At 68.4% G+C, this 15,880-nt stretch overlaps 7 protein-coding genes across 7 annotated transcripts in view; 3 read left to right on the plus strand and 4 right to left on the minus strand.

Moving 5' to 3' along the window:
• NRT1 (putative nitrate transporter) overlaps positions 1-1,744 on the minus strand; it is a gene marked incomplete at its 3' end in the record, with an annotated part of 2,352 nt that extends 608 nt beyond the window's left edge. The window contains exons 1-5 of the mRNA XM_005791383.1: positions 1,690-1,744; positions 1,410-1,577; positions 718-1,210; positions 327-631; positions 28-265 (exon numbers count right to left, since the gene is read on the minus strand). Of these exons, the coding sequence (XP_005791440.1) occupies positions 28-265; positions 327-631; positions 718-1,210; positions 1,410-1,577; positions 1,690-1,733 (1,248 nt within the window). The remainder of the gene's footprint in view (positions 1-27; positions 266-326; positions 632-717; positions 1,211-1,409; positions 1,578-1,689) is intronic.
• A 2,137-nt stretch (positions 1,745-3,881) lies between these two features.
• EMIHUDRAFT_223861 (hypothetical protein) lies at positions 3,882-4,376 on the plus strand (the record flags this gene model as incomplete). The annotated part of the gene is made up of 1 exon (XM_005791384.1): positions 3,882-4,376. The coding sequence occupies one exon, from the start codon at positions 3,882-3,884 to the stop codon at positions 4,374-4,376; it is 495 nt and encodes a 164-aa protein (XP_005791441.1).
• A 258-nt stretch (positions 4,377-4,634) lies between these two features.
• On the minus strand, positions 4,635-6,059 carry EMIHUDRAFT_454507 (hypothetical protein; the record flags this gene model as incomplete). The annotated part of the gene is made up of 3 exons (XM_005791385.1): positions 5,549-6,059; positions 4,916-5,479; positions 4,635-4,835 (listed from the first exon to the last, which is right to left on the minus strand). The coding sequence occupies exons 1-3, from the start codon at positions 5,849-5,851 to the stop codon at positions 4,635-4,637; spliced, it is 1,068 nt and encodes a 355-aa protein (XP_005791442.1). The 5' UTR covers positions 5,852-6,059.
• A 280-nt stretch (positions 6,060-6,339) lies between these two features.
• EMIHUDRAFT_454508 (hypothetical protein) lies at positions 6,340-7,453 on the plus strand. Its single transcript, XM_005791386.1, has 2 exons — positions 6,340-7,057; positions 7,171-7,453. The coding sequence occupies exons 1-2, from the start codon at positions 6,413-6,415 to the stop codon at positions 7,270-7,272; spliced, it is 747 nt and encodes a 248-aa protein (XP_005791443.1). The 5' UTR covers positions 6,340-6,412; the 3' UTR covers positions 7,273-7,453.
• A 398-nt stretch (positions 7,454-7,851) lies between these two features.
• EMIHUDRAFT_361448 (hypothetical protein) lies at positions 7,852-8,267 on the plus strand (the record flags this gene model as incomplete). Its single annotated transcript, XM_005791387.1, has 3 exons — positions 7,852-7,974; positions 8,034-8,166; positions 8,206-8,267. Coding segments are annotated over 3 exons (318 nt in total), but the record flags the coding sequence as incomplete, so codon positions are not given.
• Positions 8,268-11,553: 3,286 nt separating this feature from the next.
• On the minus strand, positions 11,554-13,348 carry EMIHUDRAFT_439938 (hypothetical protein). Its single transcript, XM_005791388.1, has 4 exons — positions 13,054-13,348; positions 12,888-12,976; positions 12,676-12,730; positions 11,554-12,411 (listed from the first exon to the last, which is right to left on the minus strand). The coding sequence occupies exons 1-4, from the start codon at positions 13,291-13,293 to the stop codon at positions 11,881-11,883; spliced, it is 915 nt and encodes a 304-aa protein (XP_005791445.1). The 5' UTR covers positions 13,294-13,348; the 3' UTR covers positions 11,554-11,880.
• Positions 13,349-13,443: 95 nt separating this feature from the next.
• EMIHUDRAFT_223867 (hypothetical protein) lies at positions 13,444-14,461 on the minus strand (the record flags this gene model as incomplete). Its single annotated transcript, XM_005791389.1, has 4 exons — positions 13,444-13,556; positions 13,647-13,737; positions 13,913-13,996; positions 14,240-14,461. 4 exons carry the CDS (start codon positions 14,459-14,461, stop codon positions 13,444-13,446), a joined length of 510 nt encoding a protein of 169 aa, XP_005791446.1.
• Between the last annotated feature and the right edge of the window lie 1,419 nt (positions 14,462-15,880).

Raw genomic sequence — 15,880 nt, forward strand, 5'->3', positions numbered from 1 at the left:
GTGGGGGTGGGTTCACCCGTTGCCAACGAGCGGGGTCCAGCCCCACGAGGTGTTGAGGGCGACGCGCCACTCGTCCTTGGGAATCTCCACGAAGGCGGGGTACTTGGGTCCGGTCGACGGGTACGGGGCGGACATGTCGGCGGTGACGGAGCCGAGGATGCAGCACATGACGCCCTCGATGGTCTGGATGATCCAGCACGACCAGAGGCGGCCGCGCATGCCGAAGCGGGCGTTGCAGAAGTCGGAAAGGAGGCCGCCGAGCGACCTGTGGGGGCGGCGGGGCTTTAGCAAGAAGGCTCGCGGCGGGGGGGGTGGGGGGCGCGCACCGCGCGAAGATATTCATGAGGCCGAACATGGAGGCGGCGATGCCGGCGAGCTGCGGGGTGACGCCCTGGTAGTTGTAGAAGAATCCGGCGGCCACGTTGTTCATCGTGAGCTCGACGCCGAAGCAGAAGCCGTACGTGAGCGTGAGGAGCCAGGCGTTGATGTTGGTGACGCCGGTGACGAGGACCACCTTGGAGTCGGTCTTCTGCTTGGCGCCCGACTTCTCGAGCTCGGCGTAGTTGCCGTCGGGCAGGTCGCGCGCGGTGAAGACGGCGGCCGCGCCGACCACGTGGAGGACGAGCGGCACCTGCAGACGGTGCAGCGCTGCGGCTGAGCCCTCATCGGCGGCGCGAAAGGGAGAGAGGGGGTGCGGGCCGGGGGGGGGGGGCGCACGATGTAGCAGAGGCGCCACGCTTTGTTGACGTCGTCGTTGGCGAAGGACATCATGATGAGGAAGATGTACGGCATCGTCAGGTTGGTGACGCCGCCGCCGAGGTTGCCCCAGCCGGCCGCAGTCGCGTTGGCCATGCCGACGACGCTCTTGGAGAATTGCTGCGAGCACCAGGTCTGGCAGGCGACGAAGGTGGCGAGGCCCCAGCCGATGACACAACGGGCGGCGATGAATCCGCCGGCGTTGACGATCACGCCCGGGATGATGAAGCAGATGATGGGCGGGGTGACGAGGAGGAGGAGGGTGCCGAGGCCGCGCCGCGCACCAACCTTGTCGCAGATGTAGCCCATGGCGAGGCGGAAGAAGATGGTGCCGGCGACGGCGGCGATGCCGGCGTTGCCCTTGTCCTCGGCGGTGAGATTGAGGTCGGGGCCGATGTAGGCGATGAGCGCCGCCGCGGCGAAGGTCGAGAAGAAGGAGGAGAAGAAGCCAAACCTGCGGGCGGCGGCGGCGGCGGGAGTGTGCAGGGAGCCGGAGGGGGCGGGGCGGGGCGGGGGGGGGTCGGCGCGTGCGGCACGCCGTGTGGCGCGCGCGGCGCGTGCGGCGCGTGGGGCGTGGGGCGTTGGGGCGTTGGGGCGTTGGGGCGTTGGGGCGTGTGGGCGAGCAGGGTTTTGGGCGCGGGGCGCGCGCGCACCACGAGGTGTGGAAGGCGCGCATGTGCGGGTTGGAGAAGTTGCAAAAGATCTGGGTCAGGCCGAGTTTTTTGGCTTTGTGCTCGTCGTCGACGGGGAGCGAGAACTTGCGGCCAAAGATGTCGGTGACGCCGCGCGAGTTGAGGCCCTGCGACTCGAGCGTCTCGTGCCTGAGCGCGCAGAGTGCCGGCGGAGGTCGGGAAGGGTGTGGAGGGGCAGCGACCGGGTGGCGCGCGGCGGGGCGTGCGCGGGGGGCGGGCGGGGCAGGGCGGCGGCGCGCACAGGGTGGCGATCTCGGCCTCAATCGACTCAAGAGTAGCTGGCATGTTGGCACTTTCTGCGGGCGCCGGACGGGGCGGAGAGGTGCGGGGTGAGAGCTTCTCGCGGGCGGGGCGACGGCGGCCGCAGCGCGCGTGCGCGGGCGGGGCGGGGCCGCGGCACGGGGCGCGGGGCAGGGGCGGGCGGGGCGCACAAGGCGATCAACAAAGCGTAGCAAAGGTAGGCGGATCGTGAGGGGAACGCCTGCAGCTCCAAAGCCGAGGTTGCCTAGTTCCCCTCAGCTCTGGTACCCCCTCGGCCCGATGTGCTGTGGGACGCCATATGTCTTTCTTTCTGCCCTTCCGGAGCTCCACCTCTCAGCAGAGACGCCATGTGTCCCCCTTGTGTGGGACGCCAATGAGGGCGTGTTGCGCGTCGACGGAGAGGCAGACAAACCTGTAGCTACGAGGTCGCCTCGGCCTTAGAGCCTACTGTCTGAATACGTTTTCCACGTATTCCAAATGACCTCCCAGAGGCCTGTATTCCACCCGTATTCCACCCGTATTCCACGTATTCCATGGAATACGCCGTATTCCAAGCTCCAAAAATGGACGTATTCCGTATAAAATTTTCTTCGCTCCGCGAATTCAGACAGTAGGCCTTAGAGACGCGGTTCGCTTTCTCCCGCTTCGACGCGGCCCCCGCCAAGGTGTCGTCGCATCTCGCTGGCGTCCCGGCCGCGGCCGCCGAGGCCTCGGCCGTGGACGTTGGCGGCGGGGCAGGGGGAGTGGAAGCAGCTGCCGTGGCCAGCGGCGCCTGTCCGAGGACTGCCGCGAGGAGTGCACAAACCCATCATCCGCGACGATGCTGGCCGAATTGTGGGCAAAACGATTTACAGCCCAAGTTATTTGAGCCACTGCTACCGGGTCAAGGTAGGCGATATGATCGATTCGATTGCGGGCCAAGATGGGGATGTTGACTGCCATTGCAGCACTTCATCAGGCTGGCCTGAAAACAGCGGTGGAGTGGCCCACTACAACAATGGTCCTCCGTGCGGACACTTCGCCAACTAACGGCAGTTCTCAGGGTACACTGGTGGGACCGGCTCCGGATGCACAAACCCCACTGTTCGGAGAGGTCTTAGGGTACACACGACCGGCTCCGGATGCACAAACCCCACTGTTCGGAGTTCTACGCTTACCCTCAATGTCCTCTCGGCCAGTAGTGGGGGTCTCCAAATCGCCGTCGTCGAGGATCCAACGTGTGCGTAAAGCATCACCATTTTCAGGTTCCGTTGAGGATTTCGGCCTTGCGTCGTGCACTGCATGAAGAGTGGCGGCAACGCCAACGGCGTTGCGTTTCACGCCGCGGAGCTGCCGGAGCTCTTGTCCCCCCTTCGAGCTCTCAGCAGAGACGCCGAGATATCCCCCCCCCTCCTGTGTGGGACGCCGTATATACAGTAGTTCATGAGTGTGTGTGCTCTGCCTCACACGCTGCGCCTCATCCGGATATGTGACCACTCCTCTTTTTGCCAGTCAGCCCAGTAACGATGGTAGACCGCTCGTCCCTAGCCGATCAGCCTTTTATTATATAAGCGCGAGCGGTCTGGCCGTTGCCAATGGCCGCAAATCAATGGTCGTGGATTCGCGTCCTCGCCGCCAGCACAGGTGGTAAATGCGGGCGGACCCTCCCAGATCACAGATCACTGCGGGGTAGGAGAGATAGCTTTGTGATTGTGAACGACATCGCCACGGCGGACGCTCCCTTGCCCGCTCTCGATTTCTGTGTCATAGCTCTCGGTGACAACTCGTTGGGGCCCGGGTTGTGTTCTTTAGAGAGAGACAGAGAGAGAGAGATTTAGCAATACCAAACACATCTTCAGACACATATACACATCTACAAGAAATGTGGCACACACAGTTCTCTCTTCTTCAAGGCTGTGAACGCGGGACATCGAACAAGTGGTCCATACGCTGAGCGCAATGTTCAAGGCCTGTGGGTACTGGGTAGTCTCCCCCCATTCGCCATTCCCAGGGCCTCCAGGGCTCGCACCTCAACCTCATAGACCAGCGCGCAGCGCCATACGAGGTATTTCCTTCTCAATAACAAGGTCTGTGAACCTCTCACAGACCAGCGCACAGCGCCATAAGGCGTATTTTCTTCTCAATAACAAGGCTGTGAACGGCGCCGTACCGCCATAAGGAAAGGTCGACACGATGAGATCATTCGGTAGGCTCCACGAACCGGAGGCCGCACCCGACGGCGGCAGCCAAAGCCGCCTTCGCCGCGAGCGCGACGCGGCGCTGGCCGAGCTGGCGCAGGCGAGGCGCAAGGTCACCTCGCTCCAAGCGGAGCTGACCAAGACGCTGCGGGCGCTCATGGCTGCCGGCCCGGAACACGGCCAGGCGGCTGCTCGCGCCGCGGCGACCGTGGTGCCCGCAGAGGCGAAGACAGAGATTGTGGAGCGCTTGGCCGAGCGCGAGCGGCTCGAGAGGGCGGCGGCCGCAGAGGCGGCGGCATCAGACGCGTATGCGGCGGCCGCCGCGGCCAGCGTCTCGCCGTCAGAGCCGTCGTCTCGAAGGCGTGGCTTCGCGAGCTGCATCGTGCCCTGCTTGCTGGGCGTGCTCCTGGGTGTGTGTTTGACGCTTAGCGCCAGCTTGCTGCTGCCGAGATCATCGTGGCCTCCTGCATGGACCATGGACGGGACCTGAACGCGCGCGTTTTGCTCTTGCGTCCGCTTCAGGGGTTGACACATGCGCAAAGTGGGTGTGCTTGGGAGACTCTTTGAGCGCCCGGACGCCGGAGAACAGCGTCGGCGTGGAGCCAGCGTGGAGGCTGGATCGGGGGCCGGCGAGACGCGCACACCGCCCCCGCCGGCGCGCCGCTGTGTGCCTGTGGCCCGTGTGGGCTGTCGTGTGTGTGTCGTATCTCGGAATTCTTTTGGTTTTGCATGCAAGAAGGAAAGCGGCTCAGTCGCCTCGCCGCACTACCGAGGCGCCCGTGGAGTACACCCGCCGCTGCACGGGGAGGTGGCGGCCTGCCTCCGCCGCGGCGAGCGCCTCGCGCTGCGCCGGCGCGAGGGACGGGCGGACGTGCTTCTCGAGGTCGACCTCCGGGTGCCACAAGTCGCAGATGAGGACGACGCGGTCGGTGTCACCGCTGTGCCACACCTGCCGAGGGGCGGGGGTCGCCCGCTCGCCGCTGCCTGCTAAAGGGTGTCGGAGGGGCAGGGGCGAGGAGGCGCGTGCACGGGCACGGGGGCGGGGCGGGAGGGAGCGCGCCGCGCCTCGTGCTCGTACGAGTCGTCGAAGACGAGGCACTCGCCCGCGCGCCACTCGCGCACCTCCTCGCCCACGCGGATGCGCGCGCCGGCCGGGACCACCAGGCCCAGGTGGCAGCGCAGCCGGTAGTTGGACGGGCCGCAGTGCGCCTCGAGGTGCGTCCCCGCCGCCAGCCGCGAGAAGAAGTGCGAGCCGTGCACGACGCTGTTGAGGCGCGGCTGCGCCGCGATGGCCGCGGCGGTGCGCGGGCAGGCGGCGCAGTGCTCCGCGTCCGCACGGCACCCGCCGAAGAGCTGCACGTCGGACCACGCGCCGCCGGCCGCCACCACCCTCGACCGGTACGGCGCAAACGCACCGCCGCGCCGCGCGAGCAGCGCGTTGCACTCGGCGAGGATGGCGGGGAAGGCGCGCTGCAGCGCCGCAGCCTCGGGGAGCTCGGACGCCTCCCAGAAGGGACGCGCCGTCAGCGAGCGCGCGTAGTGCTCCAGCGGCCGCTGCAGTGTAGACCGCCACAGCCCGCGCTCCATCGCCAGCTGGTAGACTCGCCGCTCCTCGGCGCGCCCTCCGAGCCGCGCCGCGGCCGCGCCCCAGTGCGTGTACACCTCCCGCTCGAAGAGGCGAGCCCGCGCGTCGTCGGCGAGGACGGGGTGCTCGGCGGCGGCCGCGGCTCGCGACGCCCCGCCCGCTGCAAAGGCGTGAGAGAGCGCGCGAAAGATGCGCACGGCGTCCGCCTCGCGCCGCAGCATCGAGCAGGCCTGGCCGAGCTCGAGCAGCAGGTGCCTCGAGGCGCAAGCCGCGAGGCGCTCGTCAACGCTCGCGACGCCGGCCTCGCCCGGCGTGAGCAGGCCATACGCGATCGCCTCGGAGGGCGCCGCCGAGCCCATCGCCGCCTCGTGCGGCGCCATCTGCTGGCGCGCGAGCGCTCGCGCCCGAGCCAGGACGGCGGGCTGGTCGGCGAGCCGGGTCAGAACCCACTCGAGGACCTCCGGCAGCGGCTCGGCCGCCGCGTCGGTGCCGGCTCGTGGCTGGTGGCTCCTCCTCTCCCACACCGGCGGGCGCGGCTGCGATGTCGGCTGCGGAGTGCGAAGCCGCCACGATGTCCGCTCGAGAGAGTGAGAGACGATGGCGGCCGCCGTAGTTGGTCAGATGTTTTTTTTTCTCTTTTGAGACATAGGAAGTGGTAGACGCCCGAGGGTGGGCGGCGGCTAGCACCACACTCCTCTCCTTAAAATCCCTGTCGCGGCGTGCCGTCCTCCCATCCCTGCCTTGGACTTTGATTTTTTTTCTTTTCTCGGGTGCGCAGACCATACGTGCTTTTCGCTGCGCATGCTCGAGCCGCCGGCGAGAGTGTGCTGTGAATAGCGGGCGAGGTCTGTTCTGAGAAAACCACCCCCACGCTTCGCCGCAGCCAGCCCGCCCCCAGCTATTGCATAGACCGTTGGACTCACGTACACCCGACAGCTAATATGCTGCTCGTTGTGACCCTAGCCGTGGCGCTCGCGCCCGGCAGCGTGGTGCTCCCGCCGAGCCGCGGCGCGCTCCCGCTCAGCCGCGGCGCAGCCCGCGGCTGCCGCTGCGCAAAGCCGCCGGCAGAGATGGCTGGCTTCGGAGCGCCAAAGAAGGCCCCTCCGACGCTGGAGGAGGTCGTCCGTGGCTTCGGAAACCGCCTTCCCAAGGACTTTGACAAGCCCTGCGCGTGTGGCTCGGGCGTTGCGTACGCCAATTGCTGCCGGCCGTATCACGCCGGAGAGGCACGAGCCGAAACAGCGACGAGATGCCTGCAGGCCCGCTGGAGCGCCTTTGCCTACCGGCTGCCGCTCTACATAATGGAGAGCACGGACCAGTCGAACCCGGACCACATGAAGGACCGCATCAAATGGGCCAAGAAGCTCCACAAGACGTCGATGTTTGACAATTTCGACTTTGCTCTTTCGAGTCTCGGTGTGGGAGAGGAGGAGCCAGGCGAGGACGGCGGCGAGGTTTGGATGGACAACGAGTTCCACCTCGCCACCAAGAACTCGGCTGCGCCCGCGGTGGTCACCTACGAGCGGACCCGCTTCGTGCGGCGCGGCGACGAGTGGCGGTTCGCGAGCGGCGCCGTCTCATCCGAGGTGATGACGCTATTACCCTCACCGCACTCCCCCTCTCCTCCACACACACCCAGCACCTCTCCAAACCTGTCAGTTGGGGCCGATACTTGAGCGCGAAGTTCCCTTTTTCCTAGGCACCTGGTCTTCGAGGCCGCGAGGCGATGAGCACGGAGGGGGCGCTCGCTTCGTTAAAGAAGGACGTCGAGTATGCCAAGCGATTGGTTCAGGGAAAGTGATGAGCGGTATCGCCCCGGGTCGCGCGTTTTCGTCGCCGCTGTCCCCACTCCCCAGTTTTATGTCCGCGGCCCGTGCCCGTCCGCCTTCGCCGTCCGGTCACGACACTGTCTCTTCTCGGATTCCTGTATCCTGATGTTGCAGTTTTGTGGAGCTGAAGAGTGGCCGGCGGGCCATCTTTTGAAAGGCCTCGGGACGCGCGATGTACGCCCACTTTCGGCCGAGGCCCGAGCACACCGCTGTCGAGGACGAGCTCGAGGTGTACGAAGTCAAGAAAGAAGAAACAAGGTACAAGCTAACACAAGAACCGGGCTGCTCCTTATGCTTAGCGGGAGCAGCAGGGTCCAGGGACCCCACCCGAGGGACCATGTGGAAGACGGCTAGTGCTAGTCCCCCATCGGGAGGACGACCCCGGCTAGCCGCCGACCACACCCACAAAGAACCCTGCACAAAGATCGCAAGGGCGGGGACCTGTTCCTTTTTACCCATTCTCACAGTAGAGGTGTGCGTTTTATTTATTTATTTATTTGCTCGGGCCTCCCGGTCCCGGCCTGTGCTGCGGCGGCGCGGCCGGTCGAGGCCGGGCTCGGCCCGGCCCGCGACGGCTGGCCGCCGAGACGAGCGCGCTCGCGCTGCTCGTCAAGATGGCGGCGGTGGCGATTGCGGCGACGGTCGTTCAGTCGTTCGGCGCTCAGGCGTCTGTCGTCTGTCGTCTGTTGTCGCATTTCGCACACGCGCGCGCCGCGCGACCCGCGTCGCTCAGCGAGGGCATGAGCCTTCCGCGATTCAATCCCGCAGCCAAAAGCTGCTCGCTCGAACCGCGGCCGACTCTGCCATCGCGGCCGCAGCTGTTGAGCTCTCCAGAAGACTGGTGCCTCATATGCTGCCTCCCTGCGGTTGCTGCCGGCGAGCCTGGCGGTCCGCTGTGCTACAAGGAAGTGTTGACTCGATTCTACCTCGAATTCTTCTACCCCCACGACTCGGAACGCGAATGTGACAGGACCATCGGGTCCTTCAGCCACCAAAGCGAGATCACCCGAAAGCAGCTGAGCCTGCCTCTGGCCTCGCCTCCCTCTCCTTCAGGCATTCGTGGCATCTCCTATGGGTCGTCCAGAGTATCGACCTCTGGCGAGTCAGCCAGCCCCACTTTGTGACTTTTGAGGGCGCCATGAAGTACATACAGCGATCGCCACCTCGCTGGCCTCTCCGCAGGCCCCCCCGACCGCGTCGAACTCCGATCGGCGCGGGCTCTCTCGGCTACGGGACCGGCCCCAGCTTCGGCTGAGGGCTGACAAGCTGCCGAGCCCAAATCGATAGTCGTGGTTTCTTGTTGTTTTCCGCCTCCTACTCCCCGGCCTGGCTTTCTTCATTTCAGCCGCAGCGCGGTGTGCGGCAGTGATCTGTCGCCGCTGCCGTGATTAGCAGCAAGCCTGGGCACCGACAACCGAGATAAACATGCCTGGGCGGCGACGCCCCCCCGGCGGCCGGAAGGAAGAGCGGCCAGCAGTTCCAGCGGGCTACTATGGCTCAATGGCCGCCGGGTCGATTGTCGGTGCAATGCGCTCGGACAACGGCGGACCCGACATGCTCCTGTCGCACCCGGCGGTCCAGGGAGGCGCCTCACCGAGCCAGGGCAGTTCCACCGCCTCCTCTCGACGCGGTGCCGGCCAAGCTGCCTCACGCGGCGCCAAGCCCAAGGCGAGGGCAGGCACTTTCTCGCCTCCTACGCGGGTGGAGCTGGTCTCTCCGCTGGCTGGATGGGTGAGGGTGGTGGAGGCGGAGCTGCTCGAGGCGGAGGAGGAGGCCGCGCCCACCCCGCGCCGCGACGACGCGGCTTGGCGGCGCGCGTGGCTCTCCCTCTCCGTCAACAGCCTGGCCTTCCATGCGGACTCCTCCAAGACGGCGAGTTGTCCTCCGCGCCGCTCTCGTCACTCCTCACACACCCTCCTCCGCGCAAACACCTCGCGCGCGCACACACACACACACACACACACACACACACACACACACACACACACACACACACACACACACACACACACACACACACACACACACACACACACACACACACACACACACACACACACACACACACACACACACCGCTCTCCCCACTCGCTCTGCCGCCTACCCTCGCCCCTGCGCCGCCTCCCCGCCCGACTCCACCTCCGCCACCGCCGGCGCTCACGGCCTCCGCCCTCCTCCTCCCCAAGGTCCGGATCGCCGTCCTCCCCCTCCGCCGCGTCGCGTCTCTCGTCGTGCCGCCCGCGCCGGGCGCGCTCGCCGCCACCTCCTGCTGCGCGGGCGCCTCCTCCTCCTTCTCCGGCACCGCCCTCGCCGCAGCCTCGGAGGCGACCCCCGCGACGCGAGGCGCTGGCGAGGCGACTGCGCCGCTGCTGCTCTCCCTCCACCTCCACCTTCCGCCCACCAAGCTCCCCGGGCTAGTGTGCCGCAGCGGCGCGCCGCCGCCCGACGCGGGCCTGGGCCAGGCGAGGGAGGCGCCGCAGGCGAGGGAGGCGCCTCGGTCCGAGTCGGCGATCGAGCGAGGAGGGGCAGGTCAGATCGGACCCTCCACCTCGGACTAGGCGAGGCTCGAGCTGCGCTTCTCGGACGCGGACGCGCGCCGTCGCTGGGAGATTGCAATCTGCGGCGCGCTGTACCCGTCGCAGCGCCCGCTGATGCAGCCCGCCGCGCCGCTGCCACCGGCCACGCCGCTGAATCCAAACGCCTTCGTCTTCACGCCCTCTGGACAGAGCGGAGAGGGGTGTGGGAGCCGAGGAGGCTCTGCCAGCGGCGGCAGCGGCGGCAGCGGCGCTCGTGGTGTCTGCGGGTGTAACGGCAGATACGGCGCCGGCAGCGGCGGGAGCAGCGGGAGGAGAGGTGGAGGATACGGATACGGCAACGGCGGCGGCCGAAGCTTGGGCACGAGCTATGGCTCTTGCGCCGCCGCGGCGGCCACCGCCGCCCCCGCCTCCGCCACAGCCGCATGCATGTCCTCGCGAAGCCTCACGGCAGGGGTGCGCCAGCGTGCTTGCCCCGCCCCACCGCCGCTCCATCCTACCGGCCCTCTCCCTTCCCCCCGCACCCCATCGCCTGCCCGCCGAGCCCGCCCCCCGCGCCACCGCCCCTCCCGTCTCCCTTCGCCACCGCCCGCCCTCCCCTAAACCCGCAGGCTTTGGTGCGCGAGGCACTGCTCGATGACTTGCGCTCCGGCCGCCGCCCGCCGCCAGACGTGCCGAGAGGGCCGCCGCAGTGCGGATCGGGCGTTCGTGACGCGCCGCACGGGGCGTACGGCGCGGCGGCGGGCCACACCGGCCCGGGCGCCGGCGTGGCGTCCTTCCCCTTCACCGCCCATAACTCGCGCGAGCTCTCCCTCACGCCACACGAGGCGAAGCCCCCGCCCCTCCCCCTCCCCCCCGCCCCCCCGCCCCCCGCCCCCAAGCCCTCGTTTAAGCAGCGCCGCGCCGAGCGCAGGCCATCTCCGAGGCGAGCGACGTCGGCGGCGGCTGGATGCTGGGCAAGAGGTCTTCGGACGGGTGAACCCCCTCTCCCCCCCCCCCCCCGGTTCCGGCCCCTCGCCCCTCCCTCGATCGCCGCCCCCTCTCACCGCTTTCGCCCCTCGCCCCTCTCACCCCTCGCCCCCTCGCCCCTTCACCGCGCAGGTGCCGAGGCCTCTTCCCCTCCTCGCACGTCTCGATGCCGCACGGAGTGGCCACCCTCCCCAGTGCGCCCTCTCGAGGCACCGACACCGACGGCACTCGCTCGCGAAGAGGCGGAGACCTGCCCACCGTAGGCTTGCCTGCAGAGCTCGCCGCCCTGTCCGCCGACCTCGGCATCACACCCGCGCTGTGGGCGCCGAGTGCCGGGCTCTCGTCGGCCGCAGAGCCGCCAATCGACGCCTCCGAGGCGCAGGTCGCAGCGGTCGCCCTCAAGGCAGCGGCCGTCGTGGTGCTCGAGGAGTCCGACTCGTGAGTGACTGAGAGAGAGTGGGACTCTCAGAGTGCGGCGGGGGGCCGGGGGGTGGGGGCGGGGATGGGCGCGCCCGCAGCTGTGCACCTGGGCGACGTCACCTGCTCGAACCTGCGGGAGCGGCCTGCGCGCGCACGCCGGCGCCACGCGGCACGCCGCACCGGCCTCCGGCCACTCCAACGTACGCACGCCGCGGTGCGCGCGCAGGCGCGCGGTAATACTTTTTTGGTATCTCAGACAGATCACGGTGTGAATAAAAACCCGAAGAGAAACCGCACACAGCCTCAGCCACAGCGCCGTGCAGCGTGCCAGTTTATATATGCTTATTATCGTATGGGCTTTGGGCCGCGGGCGCACGTGGAGATTTCACGAATTCACCGCACACAGATCATGGACGGCGGTATATATTTTACTTATTAAGCGCGAGACTCGGGAGGGGGAGCGCAGGGTGCGCCGTGGCGATGGCGTGGAACACGCGTGTAGTACGGCTCTACTACAGGCGTCACGCGTGGACCAGAGTCTCTGCGCAAGCCCATAGCCCCCGAGGGGGTCGCCGTCCCGCCGTCCCGCCGCGCCACCCGAGCGCCGCGCTCGCCGCCGCCCGCTGCGAGCCCGCCGCCGCGCGGCAAGGCGCCGGACTAGAAGCCGCCGGAGCCGAGGAGCACCCCGGGAGAGGAGCCGTCGCCAACCTCCCCGTACGGCGCGACTGCAATCTCGAAAAGGCCGTCCTCGAGGAACTTTTTGGAGTTGCATCGGATTTTCCACCCGGCGCCGGGCGTGTTGATGACGGCATGGTACGGCTGCGTCGAGCCGCCGCAGCGGAGGTTGAGGTGCTGCTTCTGGTTGTTAGGCCCCTGCAGGATCTCGATGTTAGTCTTGAAGGACTTCTTGCCCGCATCCTTGGACCAGACCATGATCTGTGTCTTGTCCCAGGTGGGGTCGATGTCGAAGTCGCGGATCGCGCCGCCCGAGGAGCCCTTGCCGTAGTTCATCCCGCCCTGCACGCGGTCCTTCATCGGCGCCGTGTAAAACATGTTTTCGGTGATCTGGCCGATGGTCTTGGACTCGTCGGGCGAGGGCACGAAGACGCCGCACTCGAGAGGGAACTCGTAGGCGCCGTTGGTCGAGACCTTGAGCACGGGGCTCAGCTTCTTGAACTGCAGCGTCGCCTGCAGGAGAGGGGTGGGGAGGGGAGGGGTTGAGGCTGGGGCCTGGGGTCGTTGGGACGCGGAGAGGAGGGGGGGGGAGCGGCGACGCGAGGAGGGGCGAGAGACCGGCCAGAGACGGCGTGCGGCGAGGGCCGCCCGAGCAGGCGCCGAGTGCGAGGGACGGGGACCGGGATGGCGCGGGAGGGAGGTGCTGGCGCGTGAGCTCGGCTGCGTCTCGGCCGCCTCTCGGCCGCCTCTCTCGGCCGCATCTCGGCGGCGTCTCGCCTTGATGGGGAAGGCGAGCCCGTCCATGCAATCGTAGATGAACTCGTGCACGCACCTGCGGGCGTGGGCGTGGAGGGGACATGCCACTCGCTAGGTGCCGTGCGGTGCGCCTCCGCAGATGGCGATAGTGCACGAGGCGAAAAAAAAATGAGCCGCCGCTGCCGCCGCCGCGCGCTGCTGCCGCGGCGGCCGTGGGGTGGGGAACCGCTCGCCGGTTGGGTCCGATCCACAGCTCCACCTTGGCCTTGATCGGCCGACCGTTGGGAGACTTGAGCATGTACTGCACGCGCTCCGCGTGCGCCTACCACAGGCAACCTCCCGAGGTCCCGAGGTGTGGAGCAGCACAAGCCTTGCGCCGTTTGCGGCCAGAGCTCGCGCCGGCATCTTAAAGGTCTTGAGCGTCTTGCCGCCCTCGATGCGGATGTCGGCCACCTTGTCGGGGGACCATAGCACCGGCTGGGCGGCGGAAGCAGCCTCCTCGATGGTCTGCATGAGTGGCCGGCTGCCGCTGCGCTGCCCCGCCGCAGCTCCAGCGCTGCGCGCCGCCGGCGCTGATACCAAGAGGGCTCCGGCCGGGAGGAGAAGGGCGAGGCTGAGCAGCGGAGCGAGCGAGCTCATGCGAACGCGAAAAGCGAAGGGTAAGCGGGCGGAGGCTAGGGCAGCTGATCGCTCGCTGAGCTTTGAGCTCGGCAGAGAGACTTGCGTGTCGATTTTCTTTTTGAACACCTGCATTGCCCCGAACGGCTACACAGACGCCGCAAATCGTGCTCACAGCAGCACGTCGAGCATGTCGTCGTCCTCGAGGTCGAACTTCTTCGCCATCTCCCCCACGGTCGCCGCCAGGTCGAGCTTCTCGCCGTCGAACGAGAGGCCCAGCTTGCCTGCGCCGGCCGCTTGGGGTGGGTGGTGGTGGTGGTGGTGGTGGTGGTGGTGTGTGTGTGGGGGGGGGGGGGGCTCGGCTCGTCTCTCACCCTTCGCGGGCACGACGCCGGCCGGCTGCTTCGCCTTCCACTGCTCGGTCAGCTGGCGGAGCGGCGTGGAGAGCGGCACGGCGAGGGACGCCTGGCCGGCAGAGGTGAAGGGCAGAGTCGCGGAGCGAGGGCGCAGCCCGGCGCTCAATCTCGGCGGCATCTCGGCTGCATCGCTGCTACATCTCGGCGGCATCTCGCGCCTCGACGGAGCCCTTCGCGGCGGCGGCGAGCTTCAAGCGCAGCCTTGGCTCCGGGGCGGCCGCAACCTCGATGGCGAGCAGGGTGTCGTCGTCGCTCAGGCCGGCCTGCCGCGGCGTCCACTGCGAGTTGAGCGCCCGCCCGCCGCTCGCCTCGAGCGAGGTGCGCTCCGGGCGCAGGCCCAGCCTGCGCAGCCGGGGAAGGCAAGAGGTGAGAGGGCGGTCCGGGGCAGTGCTCGACGGCGCCGCCAGCGACGCGGCCGAGGGTCCCAGGCTGTGTGGGCCGTACAGCCAAGCGGCGGCGTGTGTGCCAGCGGCGTGTGCCGCCTTTCGCCGGGGTCCGAGCGTGCGCATCTAGGGGCAGCCGCGCCGCTTTGCGATCTCGGGCAGCGCGACAGAGAGCGGCTCGTCTCGCACGAGGGAGAGGCGCCGCCCGCCCTCGTCCTCGACGCCCTCCGCAACCACCCTCAGCCAGATCATCCGCGAGAGGCTCGCCCCGCCCCCCTCCCTCCCGCCCTCCCTCACGCCGCCGCCGCCGCCGCTGGGCGTTCCGCTCGAGGAGGGTCCGCCGAGGTCGTCGTCGTCGTCGTCCGAGGCGCGCGTCAGCTCCGCCTGCATGCGCGTCAGCTCCTCCTGCTGCTGCCGTCGCCGCTCCAGCAGCGCCGCGTCGGCGGCGTCGAGCGGCTCCGCGTGCTCCGCGGCGGCCTCGTCGGCCGCGCCGGGACTGCCCGCGGCGCTGCCGGCGGCGACGGCGCTCGGGCCGCCGGATGCCGACTCGCGCGCGCGCCGCTTCGCCGTGGCCGCCGCCTCCGCCCGCTGCGCTCGCTGCTCATCCGCCTTTTTGCGCTGCTCCTCGAGAAGCCGCTTGCGCTGCGATCCCGAGTAGAGGTACGCCTGGCAGTTGCCATCGTCCGAGTCGTCCGATACGTCGTCGACCGAGATCTTCTTGCGCTCGCGGATCACGCCAGGCAGGTCCTCGTCGTCCATGGAGAAGGCCTGGGCCGGACAGTGGACAGGGGGAATTCTTTTTGTTTTCGCTGGCATCTCTTTCGGCCCGACCGTAGTAGAGGCGCTCGTGCGATGTCATCCTGGTCGACCTTAGCGCCCGATCATCCCGCGGTGGAAAGGAACGCAACTCTTCACGCGCCTCTGCTCGCTCTCGCTAGTATCATCGACACCGGCGGCGGCCGTGCGGCGGTCGCTCGCACTCACGCCGCGCTCCAACTCTCGGCGCAAGGCGGCACACGCGCAGAGCTCAAACAGTCGGTGTGGAAATTCTCCCTCGCGCCGGGCGAGTGCGTGGTCAACGGCACCTCACGTCGCGCCGCCGTCACACCGCTGCTCGTCTCGCGCATCCTCTTTGCACTCGGTGCGCGAGGAGGCCACGCCGGCACCACCAACGAACTGACTGCCCTCGCCACTAACGGCGCCCCGCTGTGGCGTTGGGCGCCGCCTGCCGAGCCCGGCGAAAATGCGAGCTGTCCGCTGCTGCTCGCTGGGGAGGCGGGAGGAGACTCGGTTTACATCGCTACCGTGCCGAGCGATGCCGCCTCCGCCTCCGCCGCCTCCACCGCCTCGCTCTGGCGGCTGGGGGCCGCGTCGGGTGCCCTCGCCTGGAACGCGCCCCTCTGCAGCGCCGCCGCGTGCGTCCCGCTCGCCCTTGTGCCGTGGCCGGGCGGTGGCGCCGCTTCCCTCTCCCTGCTCGACGCGTCTCGCCTCGTCGCGAGTCGGTTCGCCGCGAACGGCTCGCGCCTCTGGGAGGAGGAGCTCCCTGTGCAGCGGCCTCGCGCACTCGCACTCACCCTCGATGCCGACGCCGCCGATGCCGACGCCGATGCCGACGCCGATGGCGCCGCCGCCGCCGGTGGCGGTGGCGGTGGCGGTGGCGGTGGCGATTCGATGCTCGCAGCCTCGCCGTCGCTGCTCGTCGCAGCGCCGCCGCCGTTAGCGGGAGGGGCGGCGGGCGGAGGGGCGGAGCGCCTCGTCGTCGTCTCGTCCGCCCGGCGGAGCGCGGGAGCCAACAGCAGCCGCCAGAGC

The sequence above is a fragment of the Emiliania huxleyi genome, assembly GCF_000372725.1.
Source record: "Emiliania huxleyi CCMP1516 unplaced genomic scaffold EMIHUscaffold_113, whole genome shotgun sequence".
Taxonomy (NCBI): Eukaryota; Haptophyta; order Isochrysidales; family Noelaerhabdaceae; genus Emiliania; species Emiliania huxleyi.

What these genes read in the sequence shown, in the direction of transcription:
- EMIHUDRAFT_454508 (XM_005791386.1), top strand. Translation starts at nt 6,413, where the DNA reads ATGCTGCTCGTTGTGACCCTAGCCGTGGCGCTCGCGCCCGGCAGCGTG. An exon ending in GCGGCGCCGTCTCATCCGAG is followed by an intron (nt 7,058 to 7,170) that starts GTGATGACGCTA and finishes CCTTTTTCCTAG; the next exon opens with GCACCTGGTCTTCGAGGCCG.
- EMIHUDRAFT_439938 (XM_005791388.1), bottom strand. Translation starts at nt 13,293, where the DNA reads ATGAGCTCGCTCGCTCCGCTGCTCAGCCTCGCCCTTCTCCTCCCGGCC. An exon ending in TCAAGACCTTTAAGATGCCG is followed by an intron (nt 12,977 to 13,053) that starts GCGCGAGCTCTG and finishes TGCCTGTGGTAG; the next exon opens with GCGCACGCGGAGCGCGTGCA. An exon ending in GGCTCGCCTTCCCCATCAAG is followed by an intron (nt 12,412 to 12,675) that starts GCGAGACGCCGC and finishes CCTCTCCTGCAG; the next exon opens with GCGACGCTGCAGTTCAAGAA.